Source organism: Meles meles, chromosome 12 (genome assembly GCF_922984935.1).
Source record: "Meles meles chromosome 12, mMelMel3.1 paternal haplotype, whole genome shotgun sequence".
NCBI classification, from domain to species: domain Eukaryota; kingdom Metazoa; phylum Chordata; class Mammalia; order Carnivora; family Mustelidae; genus Meles; species Meles meles.
Genome location: NC_060077.1, coordinates 16269354 through 16293031, shown reverse-complemented (window position 1 = coordinate 16293031; position 23678 = coordinate 16269354). Strand labels below are relative to the sequence as shown.

General features: G+C 50.3%; 1 protein-coding gene across 1 annotated transcript in view; it reads right to left on the bottom strand.

Annotated features, from left to right (window-relative positions):
* TMEM132B (transmembrane protein 132B) overlaps positions 1-23678 on the bottom strand; it is a 351155-nt gene that overhangs the window by 159660 nt on the left and 167817 nt on the right. The window contains exon 3 of the mRNA XM_046025794.1: positions 4471-4617. Coding sequence (XP_045881750.1) covers positions 4471-4617 — 147 coding nt within the window. The remainder of the gene's footprint in view (positions 1-4470; positions 4618-23678) is intronic.

The following is a 23678-nucleotide window of genomic DNA, read 5'->3' as shown; positions in this document are numbered from 1 at the left end:
CTGGCCAGGAGAGCTTGGGAACTCATTTGAACTGGTCAGCTTACACATCTGTTAAGTGACAATCAAGCCTCACGGGGCTCTAACATTGCAGACTCTTAAAAGAAACTTTCCTGCAAGATGTGTGTGTTCTATCTTTACCTGTCATGAAACCTCCTAAAGAAGGAATGAAACCAACATAAACGAGTCAGGAGGGAAACACGGCTGTACTTGGAGACACAGGAGGCCGCTGCTACCTCTGTCTTCGTCCCTCTTCTAAAAAACGTAAGTAAGTAAGAATCTCGAAGTGCAGTAAACTATGTATCCTGAATCCATGGTAGGACACTCGACACGGTGACTCTTTAACACCCGTGCTTAATGTTTAACAGCCGAATTTCAGAAAAAGCTATTCAGGAGGGCGACCTCTATTTGCCCAGTATTTTCTGGATGAGCCCGCAAAGGAAAACTCCTGAGAGACTGGTTCCAGATTTTCCCAACAGGGTAACGCTTCACACGAAACATTTGACTTCGATCTTGATTTCACCTTGAGCTGGGTTTACAACAACGTGGGGGGGGGGGGGGGGGGAGGGTGACAATTTCTTTCAAGGAATCTATTCGGGAGCTTTTGCTTTTCTATCCTACAGAGAGGCAAGACCTCCTCTTTCCGTGCTGCACCCCCAAGCTCTTCTCCAATGCTCAGGTGAGAATGAACTCTGTACTGTGGTTTAAGAACACAGAAAAAGTGGGAGCTTACTTCCGCCGAGGTATGGCTCCCCGTGACCAGACAGAAACCATTCAAGGAGCCACCCGGTCTCGGGCTCTCTGATCACACGCGGTCTCCATGCAAACCGCCCGCCGGCTACCTTCCACTTCCATCACTGCCCTGTTATCTGTTCCGAACACTTTCAAATTTGCTTATTTTTCTAATCTCCTCTCTCCTGCTTTGGTAACACGACTCTTTATCTCATGGTCTTCATCTTTATTACTCACATTTCCTCACAATGAGCCTTCATTAAAATATTTTAAATTAAGATACTGCCTTTCTCACTGAGCACATCATGTCTTCCCATACGACACATTTTTAATTCTTATCACAGAATTTCAGGCAGTTTGTACATTATATTCTATTAAAAACTCTATTCCGCCCAAGGTTGTCACAATTCAGAGATTACCGCTTTCTGGGGGATGTTCTGTTGGGGATATATTCACATGTTCACTTTGTTAGCCGGCAAACACAGTCCGTGAGCCTGTATTTCACACCTCATTTGACATCACAATTCAACAGAAAAGTATAAAGAGAGGCAATTATTTATTTAGATTATGGAATGAATTTTAGAGGGATATTAGATGAGTATAAACTGTCATGAGGAAACGTCAATCCCTGTCCTTCGTCCAGCCCCGGGGAGGTCAAACCCTGAGGGAAGGAGGAGCCGGAGGACGCCGGGATGGGAAAGCATCTCACGATTATGTAACTCTGTTTCTGTAATGACTTTTCTTCTGCTGCAACTTTTTTCTCTCTCCTAAAGAGAATGCGAAATTGATTCTCATAGAACCGAAAGTGATCACCACAGCCTACGTCTTTCTCTTCAGTGTAAAACGTCACCATGTGATCAGTCGGGTATTTCAAGAAGTCAATTTCCTACACAGAGACCACGGATCCCGCCCCCGCACAGACTCTTTGGACTCAGGACAGCTTGATGTGTGTGCAACGGTTCTAATGGACGATGGTGGGAAAGCGATTAATGCGTTCGGTAGAAACAGGACTTGGATTTTTGAATCAAGACCTTGTCACGGGCTCAGGATCCACGGTCGCATCCTCTCCCGTGATGCTGGACAGCGGCCGCTGCTCCCCGTCAGCCCCACGATCACGAGGGTCCCGGACGCCCCCTGCACCCTCACGGCCGAGCCGTCTGTTGCTGTCAGTGCAAGAGTCAGGAAATAACACCAGAGAGTCAGCACTTCCTTATAAAACAGGACTTGTGGTGGATGATTTTGTCCAGCGGGGGGCTCAGGTTGGTGCCCTGAGCACAGGGAAGGCAGGCAGGGCCAAGCTGTGGTTGCCAAGAGGTTGGTTGTGCGAAATGCATTTTCAACTTCCAATATTTTCAACTTATGATGGGTGTCAACAGGAGCTCTCCCCTCTCCAAGTCAAGGAAGATCTACACTACAACATACCCAAATGTTGATTTTGGAGGGTGTACATCCAGGCATCACGTTCGGGCCCCTTTAGCATATCAGGACTGTGGTACCGGCAAGTCCCCTTGTGTCCACCCTCCCCTCTCCCCAGCAGCCAGCCCCGAGAACTTCTCTCATCCTCTAACCCCGTGTCGTTCAGGTGGGCTGGCCAAAGTGACTGGTTCTGGCGCGTCCATGATCCAAGCTGGGCCAAACAGGGCCAGGGGACCTGACGGGGAAGAGCGGCATCCTCCCTAAAGTGACCACACTGGCAGGATGGATACTGGGAGCTGCTGGTGGCCGACCTGCCACCGGGAGGGAAGATCCTGCTGGAGATGCTGCCAACCCAGAGGAAAGATGGGAGACAGGTCACTAAGGATGCTGCTGGACAGCTGGATCCAAACGTCCCTGGTGGCAGCCCCCCTGTGCATCTCCATCAGTGCGAGGAACCCAAGACCCCTTTTCTCTTGGGTTTCATTGGTGTGACACCCAACGGCAGCCACCGGGCAAAGCCCACCTGACCAACATCCCCAGGAACCCAGAAGGGGTCTGGGCCCCAGCACAAAATAGAGAGGAAACCACAGCCCTTGGCAGGCACCACGTTTGAAGAGTATGGCCAGGTGCTAGCAGACCATCATTCTCCCACCCTTCTTCCTTTACAACAAAGACCACCGCCAGCAACTACTCCCCAAAACAGTTCTGGGTGTTCGCTGTCCCGAGACTGCTTCTGGGGTAAAGGCAGGAGCTCACTGCTTCCCCGAGATCTGAAGAAATGAAATGAAAAAGAGACATAGAGAAATGCCTCCCTGCCCGTGTTAAGGAACAACGGGGTGAGCTGGTGAAGCCTGGGACTGCTGCGGCCACGAGCAAACGGGAGGAAGGTTGACAGCCAGGGAGCCGGGCACAACCGAGAGGAGGGCAGGACACACCTGGGCGAATCAGTCTGTGCGGCCACGTTAACTAGCCACCAACCACCTGCCCCGAAACCTCTTGCCAGGTGAGGTGATAAAACCGCGTTGTGGCAGCCACGACCCGGGGGTAACCTCGTACTTGCGGATGAAAGCACTTGAACCAACAGAAGAATCCAGGCTCTCCCCGTATACTGACAACCCAGCGTGGGGGAAGCTCGGAGGGCAGATGGGTTTCGAGGGAACCCCTGGGCCACGCGAGGTTGCAGAAGAAAATCCCTGTCGAGGGCTGGAGAGCAGGGAAGTCAGAATGTTGAGTTTGGGGTGGTCAGTATTTCTAACCGGACCCTTGTGCCCTCCCCTTTGAGAGAGCTCTTGGAAGCAGGCAGGACACGGCCCGAGCTGAGGTTGGCCAGGGTCACCTGGGCAGGGCGCGCTCCACGCAGGACTCCTCTGAAGGAGGCAAGCTCCATCCATCCTCCCCAAGCCCCAGGAGCCCAGCCACCTGCCCACACCCTGGTGCGTCCACAGAGCATCCCCTCGGGGCCTAACACTGCAGAGTTTAAATACCAGAGAGGAAAAAACAGAGAACAAGGTATGACAACGGCAGACAACTACACGGGCTCTCCTTGGGGTCTCGTCCTGGCTGAAGTGGGATCCACTGTGGTTTTAAGACGGGACCGGGATGACACATCTAGTGGGTCTCTGGCCTGACCCCTTGAGAGAAAAGGCTGCTACCACAGTGGGGACAGCTCCCTCTGCCTTTTGGGGGTCCTGATGCACGATGACGAGCAATGACTCCCCTCCACCTCCCGGGTGAGCGCAGCCCCATGAAACCCAAGGCCACCGTCTGAGCCCAGGAGGACAAGTGTGTGCCAGCAACACCAAGCTCACCCGCCTTCCCTTCTGACTCCACGCACCGATACCCAGGCATGGTATATGCCAGACGACTGCATTTACGCACTGAGACACAATCACTCAGTCGCTCTAGCCGCCTCTGCTTGCTCATGAAAACGTACATTTCCCCCTCGCCTCTTAGATCGCGTCTACGGTCCTCATTTCATTCTTCAGTCTTCAGTGCAAACAATAACAATATAATAATAAATTCCTAAAATGCGGTTCTCAAACCCTGCGCATATGTGAGTTCAGGTCGTTTGGTGAGACTGCTCCCCTAATTGGGCCATTGGTGTATAAAACAGCGTGAAGACTGAAAACCTCCTTTAGCGACGCAGCCCCGTAATGGAGCCATTCGGAAGCCGAACGGCGGAGCAGAGCTGATGAGTCGCCCGTCAACGGCAGAGGCGTCGTCCCGTTTGTGCACATCGTTTTGCTCTCAGCTCTTGCAGCCCGCCCGACCCCCGCCCCCAGCCCAACCACAAATGCAGACTCACCCGGGGACCTTGGCGCTTACCTGTTCTGCGTGTCAGGGTGGTGGCCCACGCAGGTGAGGGCAGCTGTCGTCTGCTCGCTGCTGCTGTCTATCTCCTCCTGGACGGCCCACTGCTGGTCGCTGCTGACTCGCACGGCCGATATCTTCACCCCAGCTGCGGCCTTAATTCTGTGCGGTGGGAAGAAGATGTATACATGCATGAGACCACAGCAGTTCCAGACAGGTGTAAGATACACAGAGTCAGAGCAGATCTTCCCTTTCCTCTGGGAGATGCAGGGAAGAGAGGCAGTTAGTGGCTTCCTTTGAAAACTAAGTGTCCTGTTATTTTTACAAGCACCTCGAAGCAGGAGCCCCAGCATCTTGCCAAGCACGTTAGTTTTCTGTTTCATCAACACGGCGAGAGCCAGATCGCTGTCTGCTTCGGGGCCCCCAAGGGATGGAGGTGAGACAGGTGTGTCTGGGCAGGCGTGAATGGGATCTGCTGGGTCCGCTGTCCACGAGGGGGAGGTAGCACACATAGCTGGGGGCTGGGGAAGCCCAGGGAACTGAGGAGGAAGGGGTGGCCCTGAGCACACAGGGAGAAGGGAAGGATGGGGCACGCTGTCATCAGGAGAAAAAGTCACTCATTCTCCAGGCAGGATAGGGTAGCCACAGAAATGCCTGGTATGGTATGGGCAGAACTCAGTTCCCCAAGGAAGAACCCAAGGACCCAGGTGCTCCAGCACCGAGAAAAGGCCAGCTCACAGCCTGGTTGTTTTCCGTGTTCCCTACTCCTCAAATGACCCTCAGCTGTGACAAACCAGAGTGTGTGTCCTCCTCTCTAATAGCAGGATTCCCGGGCATCTTCCAAGTTCTTGGATAGCAGCCTTGGGACTGGTTTGTGACGAGCTGGGGACATGTCTGGGAATAATCAGGAGGAAGACAGAACCACAGAATGTCCCCTGCTCGCCGTGCCTTAACCATGTAGAAGAGCAAAAGGATGTGCTTAGCCTTCTGAGTCCAGGAACAAACACTATGCAGGGTCATCGGGGGCTTGGCAGAGGGATTTTATGCCCTCTGCTTCCCAGAGGCCTGTGGACCCACAAGCAATGCCCAGGAGGCCCTGGGCACCCTTTCCACAGATACATCAAAAGGAACATGACTGAGGTGCCTGGGTGGCTCAGATGGTTAAGCGTCTGCCTTCAGCTCAGGTCATGATCTTGAGGTCCTGGGATTGAGCCCTGAACCCCATGTGGGACTCCCTGCTCAGCAGGGAGACTGCTTCTCCCTTTCGCTGTCCCCCACCCCGCTTGTGCTTTTTCTCTCAATTTTTTTTCTTGCTTGCTCACTCTCTCTCAAATAAATGTAAAATTAAAAAAAAAAAAAAAGCACAATTCAGCCACACAAAGGAATGGAGCCTTGACACCCACTACAATGCTACATCAACATGGACAACATCAGTCAATGCTGAAGAAGCCAGACACCACGGGCCGTGTACTGTGTGATTCCATTTATGTAAAAGGTCCAGAAGAGGCGAATCTGTAGAGACGGAGAGCAGACTGGGGGTTGCCAGGGCTGGGGGTGCTGGGGAGAAGGGGTTGTGACCGCCAGACTAACCAGCACAGGCTTGTTCGGGACTAGAATGTGCTAGATGCCGCTGAACCGTTCCCTTGGAAATGGCCAAATGTATGTTGCCTGAATTTTGCCTCAATTGAAAACAAAAAAAGAAAGAAAGAAAAAGAAAAGGAGGTAGAAACAGGCAAATAGCCCCTCCTAGGAGAGGTTGAAACTTAAAAAAAATAACAAAAATAAAAAAGCAACCATCAACACACACACACACAAGTCTCCAAGACCCAAAGAAGGGAGCTTATAAAAGCAGAATTTCCAGGAGCAGCAGGGACCATTTTGGACTCGAGGGCTGTCCTAATGCCGCTGGCTTTGCGGCCTCCCAGGAGGAGCGCGGAGATGGAATTGGGGGCTTTGGACACCTGCAGACCTAGTTACACAGAGAAGAAATGCTTTGCCTTTGTCTGCCTTGTGCAGGTCCTCACACAGATGCCAGCATGCTCAGCCGAGAGCCTGCACACCAGGCCCCCCGAGACGTCCCTGGAGACCCGGCAGCGCCCCCGGGAGAGGCGGACGCCATGCCCTGCTCTGACCGGTCTCTCCTCCTGCCCGACACTGCGGACTAAGTGAGCTACCTCCTCCGAGCGTTCCTTCTCACCCCTGGCTGTTCCCGGGACTGACTTCGGCGAACCGTGAATAGAGGCGTCCTGTTCTGTCCCCACTGTCAGCCATTCCGCCTTGCCAGCAAAAGGGGCTACTGGAAAGAGTGTTCCAGAACTCGCATCGCCTGTCTGGTGGCCCCTGCTGTTGTAACGGTTAGCGTGTCCTCTCATGCGCATGACTGCTCAGGGTGCTCCTCCGTCAGACAGCCCCGTGGTCCGCATTATTACCATTGTCCTCAAAGTCCGGATGAACACATTTCGACCCCTCCGCCCCTCCCCATGGAGTGGCCAGCTGGGGGTCACAGAGGTTCCAGCACAACGTCCACTGAAGATTCCCACTCTTGGGGTTTTTTATTTTCTCTCATTCTGATCCAAAAACAAAGCACAGGTCCCCTTGTCATCAGAGACGACATCTTCAGGGACATGGCCTCTCTGAACAGATTCACGTGACTGGATTCCAGGGCCTCCCCACTGCCCATCCTTTGCGGTCTTTTTTGTTTTTTGAGACAGCGGCCATTGCAATGGCGAGCTCTCCCTAATAGTGCTGAGAAAGCAGGCTTCCCACCAGGGCGACCACAGTACCAACAGCAGGGACAGGGCCCAAGCAGGTCTGGAGGCCAGCCACGGTGCTCACCTCAGTCACTGTCCTTGCTGGTCCTAAAGAGATCCAGGGGATCCCAGGGGAGGCTGGGAGGCAGACTTGGGATGGTGACCTGTAACCAACAGAGGTCACCCAGCAGGGTCACACCAGTGACCAGGGCTGTGCCTGGACAGAGGCAGACAGCAGACCATGGTGGCCTCCCCAGGTTTCCCTCAGGTGGGATTATTGGCCCCGGCACACCACAGGTGCTTTTCTACCTGCTGTGATGCTCTCAAGAGGGTGTCTGACTCCCTCACCTCTTGCTGCTTACCTGGAGCCCAGCCTGTTGGCTCCCCTCCCCAGGGGCAGCCAGCCACCTACTGGGTTAGCCCCCCAGGTTTAGCCATCAGGGGTGGGAGGCATCTCTATGTTCTCCCCTGCAGGGTCACCGGCTCTCAATTTCTACTCCACCATCCACACCCAGGCACTGTGCTCAGCATCAGGGCTCCAGACCCAATTAGTTTCTTCTCTGTCCCCACCCTCCTCCCAAGCCACCTAGGAGGCCTGTGGCCTCCTGCCTGACCCAGGGCATGCCAGGAATGTTTCTGCCCTAACGCTCCTGGTTCCTGTGCTCCTGGTCCCCTTTGGTTCTGGTAGCTCCCCCGAGCTCCACAAAGTCAGACCCGAGAGGCTCACCGGGCTACACCGGAGATTGGGAGCACAAGGCAAGCCAGAAACTTCCACATGGCTAATTTCGAGGCAAAGAGGAAGTCTCAAGAAAACAGATACCTACCTCACCCCCTGCCACGCTTCCTAGGGCCCATTCCTCCCCCAGAAAGTGGACTTTCAAGACACTAAATACCTACCAAAACCGCCATAAAGACAGGCCAGACTTTATACCCAAAAGGCAGGAACCATACGCTCAACAGTCAGACATGAACTATCTCCGTTGGGGGTGGGAGCCACACAGGACAGATGCATGGCATCATGGGGCCTGTCTTAGCTTTTATTCTCAATTATAATTATTAACTATCCCTATCATTACTGTAGTAGCAATGCACTCTTGCCAGCCTCAAGCATAAAAAGCAGACACTTGCCCATCGGAGGGGCTGAAACGAAGAGAACACAGCAAGCATTGACCCCTGTTGACTCATGCGCATTGCTGGGGTGCGTGGACATGGCTCCATTTCTTCAGAATGCTCTCTGGCCGTGTCTCCTAAGCTGAATTTCTGTAGATCAATCACCCATTGTTTCCACTACTGGGCATATGCCCAAGAGAAATGCATGCGTGTGTTCCCCAGAAGAGCAGGGGGTGTTCGCGGCAGCCCATCCTATGCAGGCCCGATGCAAACACCCTGAACTGCTCACTGACAATAGGACAGATACCAGGGAATATGGGGCCGCAGGAACAAGAATGAGCACCTCCCGCCACCCAAAGCCACACGATGAACCCCCAGAGATGCTGTCAGGCGAGAAAGGGCACACCGCAAAATCCCGTTTACAAAAGGTCAGAACAGGCAGACAGATCTCTGAGGTTGGGCTCAGCATCGTGGTTACTCTCCGGGAAAGTAACCGGATGGGTCCCTTGGCCGGGCTTCTGGGGCCCCTGCCGTGTTCGGTTTCTCCTTCTGGATGTGACTGCATGGTGAGTTTTGAGAATTGATCAGGCTGTGCTCACTCACGTGCACTTTTCTGGACATGGGTTCTAGTGCCATATGAAGTTCATGGCAAAGCAAGCAGATCTCACGTCTGTAACAGGGACATCGAGTTGCAGCCAGGGGATACCTACCACAGGATGTGACCTCTCCCCAGTCAAGCTCAGCAGGAGGCCTAAGGATGAGTCAAACTACCACCACCCTGGACACACAGAGGGGCTTCTCCCCCACAACTTCCACCACCTGGTGGTGCCCAGGTACCTGGGGCCCCACCCTTGTTCTGAGGTACACAGAGTAATCTGAAACTTTGACCTTGTCTGTGATGGGGAAGGGTCTTAGAATCCAGATGAGCACCACTGCTGGTTGGACCAGGGACCAGTGACATTCCAGCTGCTATGGGTAAGCAATGAGGAGGATATCTAGACTCTAGGCCAGTCTCTACCCAGCAGGGACTAGAGACAGGCCAGAGACCCACAGCTTCAACATCTCTTTCTCCCTATATCTCTCCAGCCCACCTTATCTACCACCTAGCAGGACACAAGAAAACTTGTCTGCTGAATGCATCTGAGTCTTTCTGTCTTATACTTAGGCCACCCACTTTAGAATTAAATACTCAACTCTAAGCAGGATTTTTGGCCATCTGGTTGCCTACACAGTGGGTGTGCAGTAGAAGATTAATCCTCTGCACTGACAGACTCTCCTCTTGGGGTCAGTTCGGTTGCAGCAGCTCCAGATCGCGCATCCTCATCCACAAAGGAAAAGCAAGATTCTCTCCCTCAGAACAAAATCCTGGAGCTAGGTTTTCAACGGCTGAATCAGACTGAGGATTCCATCCTAGACCAAGAACTAGGTGGCCTGTGGGTGGAAGACCAATGCTCACTGGTTTAGCCAGTCAACGACCATCTCTGCACTAAGAATAGAGTTAAACCCATCTGAATCACGTGGCAGCAACCACAAGTGGCGGCTCCGGAATTTCAAGTCATGAGAGAAGAAACCAATGCTGGGTATCAGAAACACTAGCTTAAAGGCAAATTACTCAGGTTCTACCCCTCTCCTGAATACCAGTTATAAACCTGTTCCTGCACTCCAGTTCTTAGCCTAAATCCTTCCCGATTTTAGATTATACTCGTTAGAATAATTTAAGCCCAGAAAAATCCGTGTCTTGAATATTCATCAAATGTGTTTTAGAGAAATATTTTTAGGCTTGGTGATATTCTTAACACATGTTATGTATAAAAACAACAATATCTAAAACTATAGGAAAACTATTAATGGTCTCATCGCCATGATGAGCTTCGGGGATGTGGGGGCCGAGCCAGTAAAAGGCGCGACCACAAGGTGGCAGGAGCACACAACGAGCTTTATGGGGCAACCCTTGGCCGGGTTTGCAGGCTATGGAGTCCCTCATTGGGTAAGAAGGACAGGGCACCAGCCCCACCCCAAAGGGGAGGAAGACAAGTGAGCTGTGGGAAACCAGAGGATCTGAGGGGGGTTTTCGTGTCTACCTGATGTCACTAAGAAACACACAGGCAAGTCTGTAGACCACAGGAGACTTGGGGTCTTCTCACCAGCGTTTATGGCTAACAGACGTTGGGCATGCAGGGTTTTTGCAGGGTATGCAAAGCAGGCAGGCTCCAAATGGCTAAAAATATGCTTATTTGGGATATATTTATAACAATCAGATGTATAAAGATTTGAGTTTGGCGCTGGCAGGATTTTGAGCTAAGAAGTTCCAGTCTGCTGTGAAGAAATAAACAATACAGGGGCCAATGTACAGGGACCATCTCTGGCTCGCTTATGTAACAACTACTTTTTTATATTTACCAAAAAAACTTACATTTATATTTCCATAGGGTCTTCATTATACAAATATTTATCTGAATTCTTGTGGTTATGGGAGTCCATTGAGAAGACCACAGTGGTAGAATGAGAAACTACTTGTTGGTGGCTGACTCTTCAGATCATCTGTCCCCACTCACAGGTGGCCCTTGGGTGACAGTGCACCTGTGCCCACCCACCACTCCATCATCCCTGCCCCTGGGCTTGGTCCGGTGGTGCTGGCTGTCGGCCACAAGCACAATGCAAATGCAATGCAAATCTACTGCAAAGTGACATTGCAGATCCTGGGGTCCTGGAGGAATGCCAACTGCCAGCATAGCTACGGAGAAAGAGAATCCAGGAGGGAGTCCCCCACGGTCGCTCAACAGATCTGTATGGACCGTTAACAAGTGAACGGGAGACAATTAACAAGGATCTTTTCTTCAAAAGAGAGCAGTTGCGATAGCAAAGCGCTATGAAGCTCTTGAGGTCACTGGGGAAGCCTTCCAATGTCTCTGCTAAGTTGATCCTCTTCGTGACCCTACTGACAATGTCAGGTGTGATAGGAAAAACGTGGTATTGCACAGTTATAGAAAATCGGAGGAAAATGTCAACAGGCAATGCGTGCTTTGTCCTGAGTGGCACAGAGTGGGAATTGCTGAACCTAAACTTTGTTTAAGATAAAATAAATCCGTCATAATTTTTATTTCATTTCTCACAGAAGAAAAAAAAAATTCCCAATCGAGGTTCCTTTTGCTTGGTATTGCCTGTGAGACTTCATGCTCCTGTTTGGGTAGATTCCTTCCAATTGCCCGGACAGTCTCGGGTTAAAGTCCTAACACTCCTGGAGCTTGGGGTGGCAATGCTCTTTCAGAAGCCGTGTTGGATTCGCATAAAAATATGTGAACATTCTGTACTGGTGGGGAACGTGCTTCTTTCTGGTTCCTAGAACAGGGAGAGCCTTCCAACCCCTGCAGGAACGCTCCCTAATCTCCTTCAGGTTTGGGCAAATGTCACCTTCTCCGTGAGCCTTTCGTAGTTATCAGAAACAGAACACTAACTCACAAACACCTCACTTCCCGTGCGTAGTAGCTGTCTCCCCCACTAGAGGAAACCATGGGAGAGTGCGTGTTTTTAGGAGTTTTACCCCCTCCTTTTCCATGGTTCTGAGAACCAGGCCCAGCGGATGGGGGGCACTTAATAAATACTAGTCGAACAGAGGGTCTCGATCTAAGGTGTCATCTGTCCCTGGAGACCCCACAAATATCAGACTTTGAAACCTGAGGAGGCCCATTAAAAGAAAAAAAAAAAGCCACCAAGGGCAGGGGAGGGGTACAGGCATGGGAAGCCGCTGGACCAGAGGTTTTTGAACTCTCAACACGGCAGAATCACCTGCTGCTACTTACAAATAACTAGACCCAAATTGCAGAGATTGTATTTCACTAGGTCTGGGGCAGGAACCAGCAGCGCTGTTTTTAAACAAGCTGCTGCGAGGACACGTGTGGTCCTCAGAACACTCTTTGGGGAACAGCGTTTGGGACATGTTCCAGACAATCACATGTTGTCAAGGAGAGGAATGCCAGGGAACATCTGGTGTTCGACACACTCTCTTGAGATAAGCCCAGCCCTGGGCACTGGAGCACTTTCAGGGTGCGATTCGGAAAAACTATGAAGATACTTCCAATCTGGATCCTCCCAGCAAACCACTTTCGGTGTGATCAGTCAACCAGAGAGAGAGAAGGATGTACGCATCTCCCATCAGGCACCTGGAGGCTGGCAAAGTCAGGCTCTGCTGAGAGCTCATTCAGATCATGATTTAAACCCGAAAAGATTGCAGGATAGGGAAAAGACTCTGGGAGGGAGCCCCCCCGACCCTGGACCAGCCAAGATGATGGCAGGGCAGGTGGGGGGTTCCCTCCTCTCCAAGTGGCTGAAAACCAGGATGCTGAGAATAGGTATTTTCAGTCTCTGAGGCTGAAAGAGAACAGGAATCACCTTGAAGGACAAACAGACAACCGGTGCTGGAAAAGCCCATAGTCCTTCTGAGCAGAGTGTTGGAGGACACTGGAATTCAGCTCTGAGCATGGGAACATGCTAAGAAGGATCTCTATGCACGGGAGAACTTTCCCCAAGCAATGCCTGCTGCCTCCTTGGGGCGATCTCCCCTCTCTTGTCTCCCTGTTTGATTCTAGATTTTATCTAGGAAAGTCAGATGCTAAGCAAACTCTACGTATAGCTTTGGACAAATCAGAAATTTAACGTTTTCACAAGCAGAAGAATAGTTTTAATTATTGCGATGTTCTTATCACAAGTGGGGCCTTGATCTTGTCACTTTGTTTGTTTGCTTGTTTGTCCAGCCCCTGGGAGACAGCCAGATATCAGCATAGTCGATTTGCAAAGCAGTGGCGTCCCTCACAGCAAGGAAGAATGATAAATAAGAATGAGCTTGCAGCGATTTCTACTACAATTCTAGAAATTTATTCTCTGCTCTGGCCAAGGGAGCTCTGAGTGTGGAAATGCCAGTGGGTTCCCCTCTGCAGGAAATTCCACTCGGCCCGTGAAGCCAGCTCTCCTGTGCCTTGTTGAGACTGTAATTATGTTGTTTGCCCAACCAAATGATGGCTTCTATAGTACAATCATTTCTTCCCTGATTCTGGCTTTAGAGACACTTGGACGATCTCAAATCACAGTGCCTTCTGCAGGTAATCCAACAGAACAAGATTGTCCCTCTATGTTCCTGCGGGGTCTCCCCTGCTCCATGCTTCGGTATGAGTCTCCTGGGCTGCTGTACCAAATGACCTGAACTGGGGCGGGGGGGAGGGGTGGCCTGTGGGTGCTTAAAAAACAGAAATGTGCACTCTCTATTCTGGGGGCTGGAAGTTTGCCATCAGGGTGATGGTAGAGTGGGTTCCTTCTCAGGGAGTCTGGTCCCTGGCTCTTCCCCAGCTTCTCAGGGTCGCCGGCAATCCCTGCCTCCTAGACATCTGTCTCCAATCTCAGGATCTGTCTTCCTACGGCCACCTCCCCATGTCTCTGTGTCTCTCCTCTCCTTACAAGGACATCGGTCACTGGACTGAGGACCCACACTAATCCCAACTAAGTGCATCAGCGATGATCCCATTTCCAAATGAGGTCCCATTCTAAGGTTTGGGCGGGCAGGAATTTGGGGGACCCGACACATTCTCTAGAGGAACAAAGGCCAAAATAAAGAAGGTAAGGTGAGGGGACAGCAAAGGTTTCTCCTCTATGAAGTACCAGGTGCCTGGAGAGAGCCCAGAGCGCCTCCTGACTTGGCTGCTTACTTAGTGCTGGTCCATACTGTGCAAAGCAGATAAACTCCAGGGTGGCCACTCTGATCCCCGACTCCCGGGGATCACAGCTTTGTCCCTTCCCTGTGAGTGCGGGTAGGACCTGTGACTTGCTTCTGACCGAGAGAAGACGGGAAAGTGATGAAATGCCACACACGCACCGTGAGCACACTTGGCAGGGGCAGGGAGATGGAGACTTTCATAGGGCCCTATGAATGGCTTCTCATGGTTCAATTAGCAAGCCAAGACTGTTTCATGGGAAGCTAGGATTAGTAAATATGGAGTAATTAGGAACCAGAAATGCTTCTGAAATGAAAGGGATTTGGAAAGTGGACACAGTCTCAAGGGTTGGGTTCAAAATGCCACTGTGGGGTACTGTGTCTAATTTAAGGTCTGTTCACTGAGTACCTATTACACATCAGGTGTTAATGAGCTGTTCTGTGCAGGACAAATGGACAGTCTTAGGAGACAGACAGAATAATGAAGTTACTGCAGACCTGGAAGCTACATTTCTGGCTGAAAACCCAGACTCCAGCTGCGAGACCTTGGGAAAGTCACTAAGATCCTCAGTCTTCTCATCTGGAAAAGGGAACTATTAATAATACCTCCTAGCGAGGTTTGAATGGAGACAATATGTAGGAAACGCTTAGAGCAGAGCTCGGCATATAGTAAGAATCACACAGCATTGGTTATGCAGGCGGTGGTGACAGGAGTGCCCAGGTGGGTCCCCTTCCTAAAGCAGCAGCCTGCCCCCAAACACTGACATTCCAAAGAACCATCCCTCATTGCTAAAATGCTTCAGGGACAGACCGAGAAGTACATGAAAGCTGTTGGGAGAGCCATCTAACAAGCTCCCGGCCCTGGTCACCTCACCCACAGAAGACCAGGTGGAACTGTGGGGTCAGCCCAGCACCCAGCCCTATCCCTTAATAAAGCAGTTGGATTTCCCATTGGGAGCAGCGCATGCTCAGACCAAGGAATCCCACTTGACCTGACTCCACCCTCTGCTTCAGGAATCTGTGTGTGAGTGACCACAGCATTCTGTCCTCCTGAAGAGAGTGATTGGTCCGAGGAGAAACCACATGACCCAACCACACCAATCAGAAATATCCCGTCCCCTGGCCATGGTGGATGGGCTCACAAAGAGAATTGGACCCAGGATTTACTGGGGAGAGTTGAGCTTAGCTCTCTGTTCACTAAGGAGGAAGCGTTGCAAGACTCTACCACCTGCCTGAGTTTGAATCCACAGGTGGGAAAGAGATGGCTTCCCAGCCACTTTGAGCATCTGGATTCATCCAGACCTGAGGCTGTCTTGGCACTTTTCAGTTACAAGAGCCAGGAAATTGCTTTTAAGCTTCTTTGAGTTGGGTTTCTTCTATTAGCAGTTGAGAGTGCACCAACGAAAAGTCAGGCTCTGACATTTCTGCTGCTCGGAGGCCCAAATGAAATCCCAAAGTTCACAAAAGATACACATGTAATCCAAGGACAAGAGAACAGATGGTGGAAGGATGTTCCGTATCTCAGCCATCCATATGAGTACCAAGAGCAAATATTAAACAAAATGAATCTATGGAAACAATCCAAGCTCCTTTCTCTTTGTCATACCCATCACTTTAGTAATAAATGTTAATAAACAAAGCTAAGGTATTAAAAAAAACCTCAAATAACTTGACCTTTTCTGGAATTAAACTCTTTTTCTGTCGTATCTGTTATTTGTACAATGTTTGGTAATATAAATTCTCAAATGCCTGGTAAAGAACCATTTTGTCTAGTAAATGAAAGCATTTTGTGAGCCACACTGAGTTTTTTCATCTCTTCCTCTCTGCCCAGACATGAACAAGGGCTCACCCTGACACCCTGGATATTCCCTATTGGTGAACACTTGCCAGTAACCTGGGTACTCACAGCCACCACAGCACACACACACGCGCGTGCACGCACACACACATCCATATTCACAGCTTCATCTATCATCTACAGTGTGATGACCCAGAGTCATTTTCACTACACAGAACTTTCTCCTGAGTCTCAGCTATGTGGCCAAGAGAATACTTTGAAATCATCTCTTAGAAGTCTCAAACTCAACATACTCAGAACAGAACTCAAGAGCAGCCCATCCAAAAATAACAAACAAAACCATCTTGCTTCTCTTGTCCTCTTTGGGAAAGGACCACTGTCTCAGTCTGTTTGGGACATGCTGTAACCAGACAGCATCGACCAGGGTGGGGTCGGGTGGCGGAGGTGGGAGGAGCCTTAAATGACAGAAACTTATTTCTTACAGTTTTGGAACCTGGAGAGTCCACAGTTCAGGTGCTGGAGGGCTCTGTCCCTGGTGAGGGCTCTCTCCCTGGTTTGCAGCCCACCACCTTCTTGTTGTGTACTCATATTATGGAGAGCAGAAAGAGGAAGCGAGCTCTGTTCTATCTCTCCTTTTAAAGGCACGAACACCATCATGAGGGCCCCAGTCTTGTGACTCGTGTACCTCCCAAAGATCCATATCCAAGTACTATTATGCTGGGAATTAGGGTATCCACATATCAACTGGGGAGGGGGGCCCTCAGACCATAGGAACCACCATCCAGCGAAGTGCTCAAGCCAGAAACCTGGGGCTCAGCCTTGACACCCTCCTTTCTGTAACTGTCTCCCCATCCTCTCTCCACACCCCTGCATCGTTCTCATATATGTCCTGGCAGTAAGCATGGACAACCCTTGCTACAAGCTACCCGGCCATGAGGATGACCTGCTCAAAATCTGGAACCATCAAAGTTCCAAGCTTAAAGCTCACTGGTTACGCCAGTGTTCAGACACATCCGAATTCCCAAAAGGCCCTGCATGGTGTGGACCTTGATTGAGAGATCATGAAGCTGCCCTAATGGAGAAAGTAGCAAAGCTAATGGCTTAGTGCTAACAGCACAGACTCTGGAACTGGGCTGCCTGGCTTCCAGTCCTGCCTCAACCATTTAGCTGCTCCGTGAGCTGCATCACCTCTCTGAGCCTCAGTCTCCTCCTGTGAAATGGACTCACTGTGGCTCACAGTAGCCACCTTCTAGGTGTTATCTGAGGACTGAACTAGGAGCACTTAGTAGGTGTTATTTTAATTATCTCTCTAGGCTCGTGGCTTCATGCTTCCCTACTGATTCTCCTCAACTCCTTAGAGGTCCAGGGTTTTTTCCCACCTAGCTCTACTGGTTCTTCTCTGTTTCTCCCACAGATCTCTTTCCTAGCCTTCTCCTCTTGCCCATACTGCTGGAGGCTGACGGCTGTGAACAGCATCCCAAGAGGCTCCCTTGGGCTGCCTGGCCTCCTGGGGCTTCCAGGTGGGGTCAATCAACAGAAGACACAGCAGGAGATGAGAAGGTGAGAGAAGAGGTCACAGTTTTTACCACCCTGGCTTCTCCCTGCTGGTGAGGGCAGCTGAGCTCCTCTTGCTGTGCACGCGGCTCCCATGGATAAGCCTGGTTGCGTCCAACTAATGCTCTCCTAGGTTCCTGCAAATCCCACTGGGGCCTTGCCTCCTGGGCCAACGTGCTAAGTGCTCAGCCCTATCAACCGTCCTGGGTGCTTCGCCAGCCCTGGCTGGCTCCCTTCGCCCTGCCCCCACCTTAGTCAGAAGCCCCCATCCTTAAGTTCTCTCGGGGCTGTGCCAGCCCTTTCTCACCCAAACCCAGACTGGTTCAGGCCTTTGCAGAGGTGGTTCACTATGCCTGAAGCCCATCCCTCATGGGCCACACCCCCACCTCCGGTTATCTGGATCACTCCCATCCACGTTCGACTCAACTACATCCACACCTCCTCAGAGAAGCCTTCCCAGGTGCACGGGACTAGCTTAGTTTATTTGAGCACATCTCGCTTGCTCTTATCATAACCCCATCTTCAAATGATGCTTTGCACACCCTTACACATCTGTCGAACTGGTCGCACAATCCAACAGTGAAATACGGCAGGTCCCCACCATGGAAATGACCGGCTCTATCCGATGCAAAAACACTGAAACTAATGTCACAAACGAAGCCACTCGAGTGGCTTCTCAAGCTGAGAGAGATGCTCTCAGAAGGTACGGACACCTGCCATGTCTCGGTTACCGACAGCGCTACTTACAAGTGCGCCCTAACCAAGCTTTGTGTCAGAGTCTGTGTAGCAGACTCGGGCACTAGAGGCAGGCTGAGCGGCAGGGAAGCCGGCGTGGGTTTCGGGGCCCTGGGGCGGCGGTGGGCCCCACCTCGTGCGTCACTTGCTAGTAGCAGCGGAGACGGCATCTCACGTCCCGGGGTGGCCCCAGTGCTTGCCGGGAGCTTTCACACATGCTATCCCATTTGTTCCCCGTGAAAACGCGGGAGCTGCTGCAGAGGAATTATTCACACACCCACGATCGCACATGGGGCACCGCAGAACAGAGATGGACCCCCGTGGTCACACATCCCAGCCCACGGCTCCTCCCAGGAGGAGGCGAGCCAGCCTTGCCCACGCGGGCTTTGCCTCCTCTTAGCTGGGGAAGTGATCCAAGCCTCTCCCCTCCAGTGTCTCTTTCATTCAGCGTGGAAAGTGCCTAAAAAGCAATATCACAGAGAAGCGAAGAGCATCTCTCCAGACCCCAGTGCCCGGGTTCAAAGCCAGGTGCTGCCATTTTCTACCTGTATAACCTGACACCAATTATTTCAGCCTCTTTGGACCTCAGCCTCCTTATCTGTAAAGTGGGGACAAGAGTGTCCACTTGGATGGTAGCTTTGAGTGTTAAATGAATGAAGGTATTTACATCATGCAGCACAACACCTAGCATACAGCAAATAGGTGCCACTCCTGTCCTTCTAACCATGACCAAGTGTCCCCAGGGACCAGGCAGGTAACAAAGGTGAAGAGCTGAGTAGGTAGAGACTACAGCAAACAGGTCCCGAACACTGACATGCCCCAGTCTCAGGGGACACCCCAAGAGCAAACTGTGCCCCCCGCCCACAGAAGCCACACTCCGGGGACAAGAATTTCCACCCGTGTAGCTCTAATGGTACACAGTGTGACTTTGGAACGACTTAGTTGCAACAGGCCTGCAGCGCCAAGGCTACCCAGACAGAAGTATTCTTGGATGAGTTTCTCCTTTCTCCCCATCCTGACAATTTTGGTCCATTTTTCAGTCCAAGAAAATAGTCTCCTAGGACTACACTCGACACAGTAAGCGGGTCACTGGGTACATGCATATGCACAGACACACACAGTACCCTAGTGCTCTTCCATGCAGTGAGAAACAGAAGTAAAGGCTCAGGAGTGTAGATCCTGCTGGAAAGGAGGGGTAAGCCGTCCGTTACCTGCTGAGATAACTGTAAGGGACACACAAAAGGCCAAGGACAGCGGACTCCAGGTAACAGTGCATTGCTTGGCCTTCCTGCAAGAGAAAATGTGTCCTCTCCACACCAACCAGAGACCCATCCGTTCCTTAATGAGGGAATGCCCAGAGCACCCATCTGGGTTCCTGTGTTCGAGGATCCAATAGTTTTAGCTGCATTTGTGACACAAGTTCCGATGTTATACGCAGAGACTTGGAGAATGAGAGACAAACCTTCCTTAATCCTTCTTTCTAAAGAGAGACTTCCTAAGCGATGGGGCGTAAATGCAACCTGGGGTTTAAAAAAAAAAGAAGGGTAAGCGGCATGAAGAGAGCAGATTTCTATTTGGGATATCCGACACCAGGCCTGATGCAGCCATGGACACTCAGAGCTGTCTTTCTCAGGTAACGTCTCCCCTGCACCTCAGACTCCTGAACTGTGTGTCCTCACTTCCGAAACCGGCTCCAGAGACATAGAAATATCATACATCCAGAGGAAAAGAAGCTGCAGAAGCCAGGTCTTAGAGAACTGGAGATTTACTTCGAACCTGGCTAACAGCTCCCTGTGGGACGCGAGCCAGGTCATGAGGACCTGGGCACACTGTTCCTCCCCGGGCCACAGCATTTGGTGAGCCGTTCTTACTGTCACAGACCCAAAAACGCAGCGAGGTATTGCTGGATCCCAGAGAAACCACCTCCTCTCTGCCCTCCTAAAGCTGAGCTGAGCTTAGCGTCCTTGCCCGCACTGCTCCCTCTCCCCCTCTCCTCCAGCACCTCTGCTGTGCCTGGCGAACTTCATCCCACCCACTCCTTCACTGGCTGTTCCCCTAGTCACAGTCTACTCCCCTTGTCTTACTTCACAGGCATTTTAAATTGCAACAAACTAACCATTAAGTAGAAAACAAAAAAGCAACAAACCTTCACGTAAAGAATCGAAGGCAAAGGCAAGCAGAATGTACGACTTCGCCCACCTGCGGTGGACATTTATTTCACTGCGGCAGGGATACAAAACTCACTTTCAATTCACCACTCCCCAGTTTAAAAGACATCAGTAGCCCTGGTGCTGACCACATTTGGATAGACGTTCTTTCTCCTCACCAGCCAGCCAACTTCACCACCTTCTCACTAGGGACCCATCTAGACTTGGCTCCAACCAAAATCAACAAGTACTCTGGTATGTCCTTGCTTGGTTCAGAGAATATGGTCACCACAAACACCAAAGTCCTAAGAATTTCTCTATTCCTCCCCTACTAGAATACAGCTTCAAAAGATCAGGGAACCAGACCCTTCCCCACTAGAGTCAGTGCAAAAACCAGTGCCTGGCAAATGAAAGACACTCAAAGATTTCTTGGATTAAGAAATTAATGAATCTCCAACAAGAGAAATTTTTATGACACTGACCTGCCTCTCACAGGTTAAATTTAAAATATGGTATTCCTTGGAGCCTCATTTAAATCAATTGGTTGTATTGCTGTTCATTGCCAAAACTACCATAAAGTATAGGGAAGTCACAGAATTAAAGCCGTTTCCCCCTGGGAAACCATAGTCTGACAGTTACTGTAGGTCTGTGCCCAACACAAAGTTCATCAGCTTCTGTTGTCGTGTGACCTAGAACACTCTGCTTCCCCGTCACTGAAAAGCCTCCCTCTGGACGGAAGCTCAAGGTGCATCGGCCATCTCCAGCGATAAAATCCATGGGGCAGCCTCCAGGTGCTGAGCCCCTCTGCAGGATGGGAAACAAACAGCCAAGAGGGGACTCAGCAGAGATGCCCCCAAGAGGCTAGAGTTCAGGCCCAGTCCACTCCCCCTGGGCAAGCAAGTCTCCAGAGGCCCCACGGTTGTTATGAGCCCACCAGATATTATGAGGAAGAAAGAAATAGATAAAATACCAAACTCCCATCTTGCCAGTTAGTTTGTCAAATTTTAAAAATACTGGCAACTCAAAAGGGGCGCCTGGGTGGCTCAGTGGGTTAAGCCTCTGCCTTCAGCTCACGTCATGATCTCAGGGTCCTGGGATCGAGCCCTGCATCGGGCTCTCTGCTCAGCAGGGAGCCTGCTTCCTCCTCTCTCTCTGCCTGACTCTCTGTCTATTTGTGATCTCTGTCTGTCAAATAAATAAATAAAATCTTGAAAAAATAAAAATAAAAATACTGGCAACTCCAAAAAAAGGGGGGGCAGGTGGCTCAGTCGGTTGAGTGTCTGACTCTTGGTTTCAGCTCAGGTCATGATCTCAGGGTCATGAGACTGAGTGCCACATTGGGGTCTGTGCTGGGCATGAAGCCTACTTGAGATTCTCTCTCCCTCTCCCTCTGCCCCTCCCCCCTCCTCTGAAAAAAAAATAATAAATAAAAAATAAAGTCCTGGCAACTCATCTCATTTTTCTATATGTCTGAAATTAAATGATAAAAAAATCTTTTTTAACAAAAAGGAAGCCAGTGGTGTTCTCAGAAGGTGACAGGCACCCCTCTCCCTAAGGGTGCCTGAGAAAATTTTAGGTGGCATGACAAGGACGTAATATTAAATAACATTAAGTTGAAAAAGAAGAGCTTCTAATCTTTATCAACCATTCTGATTAAATCAAGTGGAATGCTGGAATTGAGCACTACCATTTAACCATCTCCAACACCCTCAAATCTTCCCCTTTAACAGAGAGTCAAAATCCAGGCACTTTGGAGGCTTCAACTATGCGGCCTGATGCTCTAACGCTGGCTTCTATGTGGAAGTACTTTAACAGTTCTATTTACAGCAATGACACCATTTATAGAAGAGAGATAAAGTTTCTGTTGTAGGTGATCGAATTTGGTCAAAATATCAGCTGATTTAAAGAAAATATGAAGTGAACAGTAGCCCTGGTGATGTGCACACATGGACAAATCAGTGAAAACCGGTGGTAAAGGGAGAGAGGGCCCACCGCTCAGCCCCTGAGTTCGTGGCACCCACGGTGATGGGTTGAGGTGATAAAGTCATTACTGTTGTAGCTACATATTCACTTTTACGTGTACTAGGAAAAAGGAAAGCCAGAAAAACAAGAGACAGATCTTCCACCATAAGGGTTTGATTTAAAATTTCCTTTTAAGAAAAATGTATTGCCCAAGAAAAAAAAAAAATGTGTATCAGTTGCAATGAAACTAGGAAGGGAAAATCAGTGTACAGACACTGGGGCTCAGAAATGCCAGGTCTGGGGGTGACCCAGCCCAGCTTCCAGGGGCGGCCTCCGCCTGCACCGAACCCTGGAAGCTGCACCCCGAGGGTCTTTAAGCTGCGAATCAAAGAAGCAGTTTTCCACCACCAGAGGTGTCCCCATCCAGCTCTGTTCAGCAAAGCAGTTGGTGCCTCAACCTGGGAAATCCACCCCAGGACAGTTTGTTCAACAGCTGAGATGAAAGAAAAAAACACATCTGGAGGAGGAATCAAGCTGCCAAGAAAGAGTTCAGGAGTTTACCTTTAGTTGTCAAAAAACCCTCTGCTGTGGAACACACGGCCCCGCACCTCCACCTGCCCACACCTCTCGTCTCCACCACTGGTGGCTCACAGAACCACTGAGAATGGGAAGCTGCAGACGGAAAGAAGTTTCAAGCAAAGAGAAGGCAAGGGAAACAGATTTTTAAAAAGCAAAACACCCACAACTTTCACAAATTTAGACTGAGCTAGAATAATTTGATGAGGGGTTCAACCCTGAAACGCATTTCTAGAACACTGTTCCTGAGCTGAGAGCTTCATGTAATTTTCTGGCATCCGATCACAATAATCAAATCACCCATCTCTCATAGACTTCTCGACTCTTCCAAAGGCCTCTTTGGTTACATCTCCGTTGATTTACTGGCTTTAGGATTAAGGAACTGAGAGTCAGAGAAGGGACCCAAGTAAGGTTCTAAAGCGCCAGGACCAGAAGCCAGACATCCAACTGCAATGTGTCCTTTCTTCCCATCACCCTGTGTCATGGTTCAGTAGCAAGTGCAGCAAAGCATCTCCTACATGTTCTGGCACAAAACTTCCTGTTCAGAGTTGTTCAGTGTCTTGGGACTATCTCTTGGAATAAAGAAGATAAAACCAGATGATCTCAATGAGAAAGACAGAGATGCTATCTGACTGCACTGAGAAACCACAATGGTTGTAGAAGAAAGGATGAGCCCTAGCCCACTTGTGTCTGTGGTTTAGGAGTCTAAAGATATTGGATGTATAGTGGAAATTATTTATATTTAATATAAAATCATGTGACAATAACCTAAAAAGTCAAATGCTCAAGGAAAAATGGCATTAGAGTTCTTTGTTTGCACACAACAGAAACCCACTCTGGTCAGCGTATGAGAAAGAGATTTATAGGAGAGATCGAAGGCATCTCAGAAG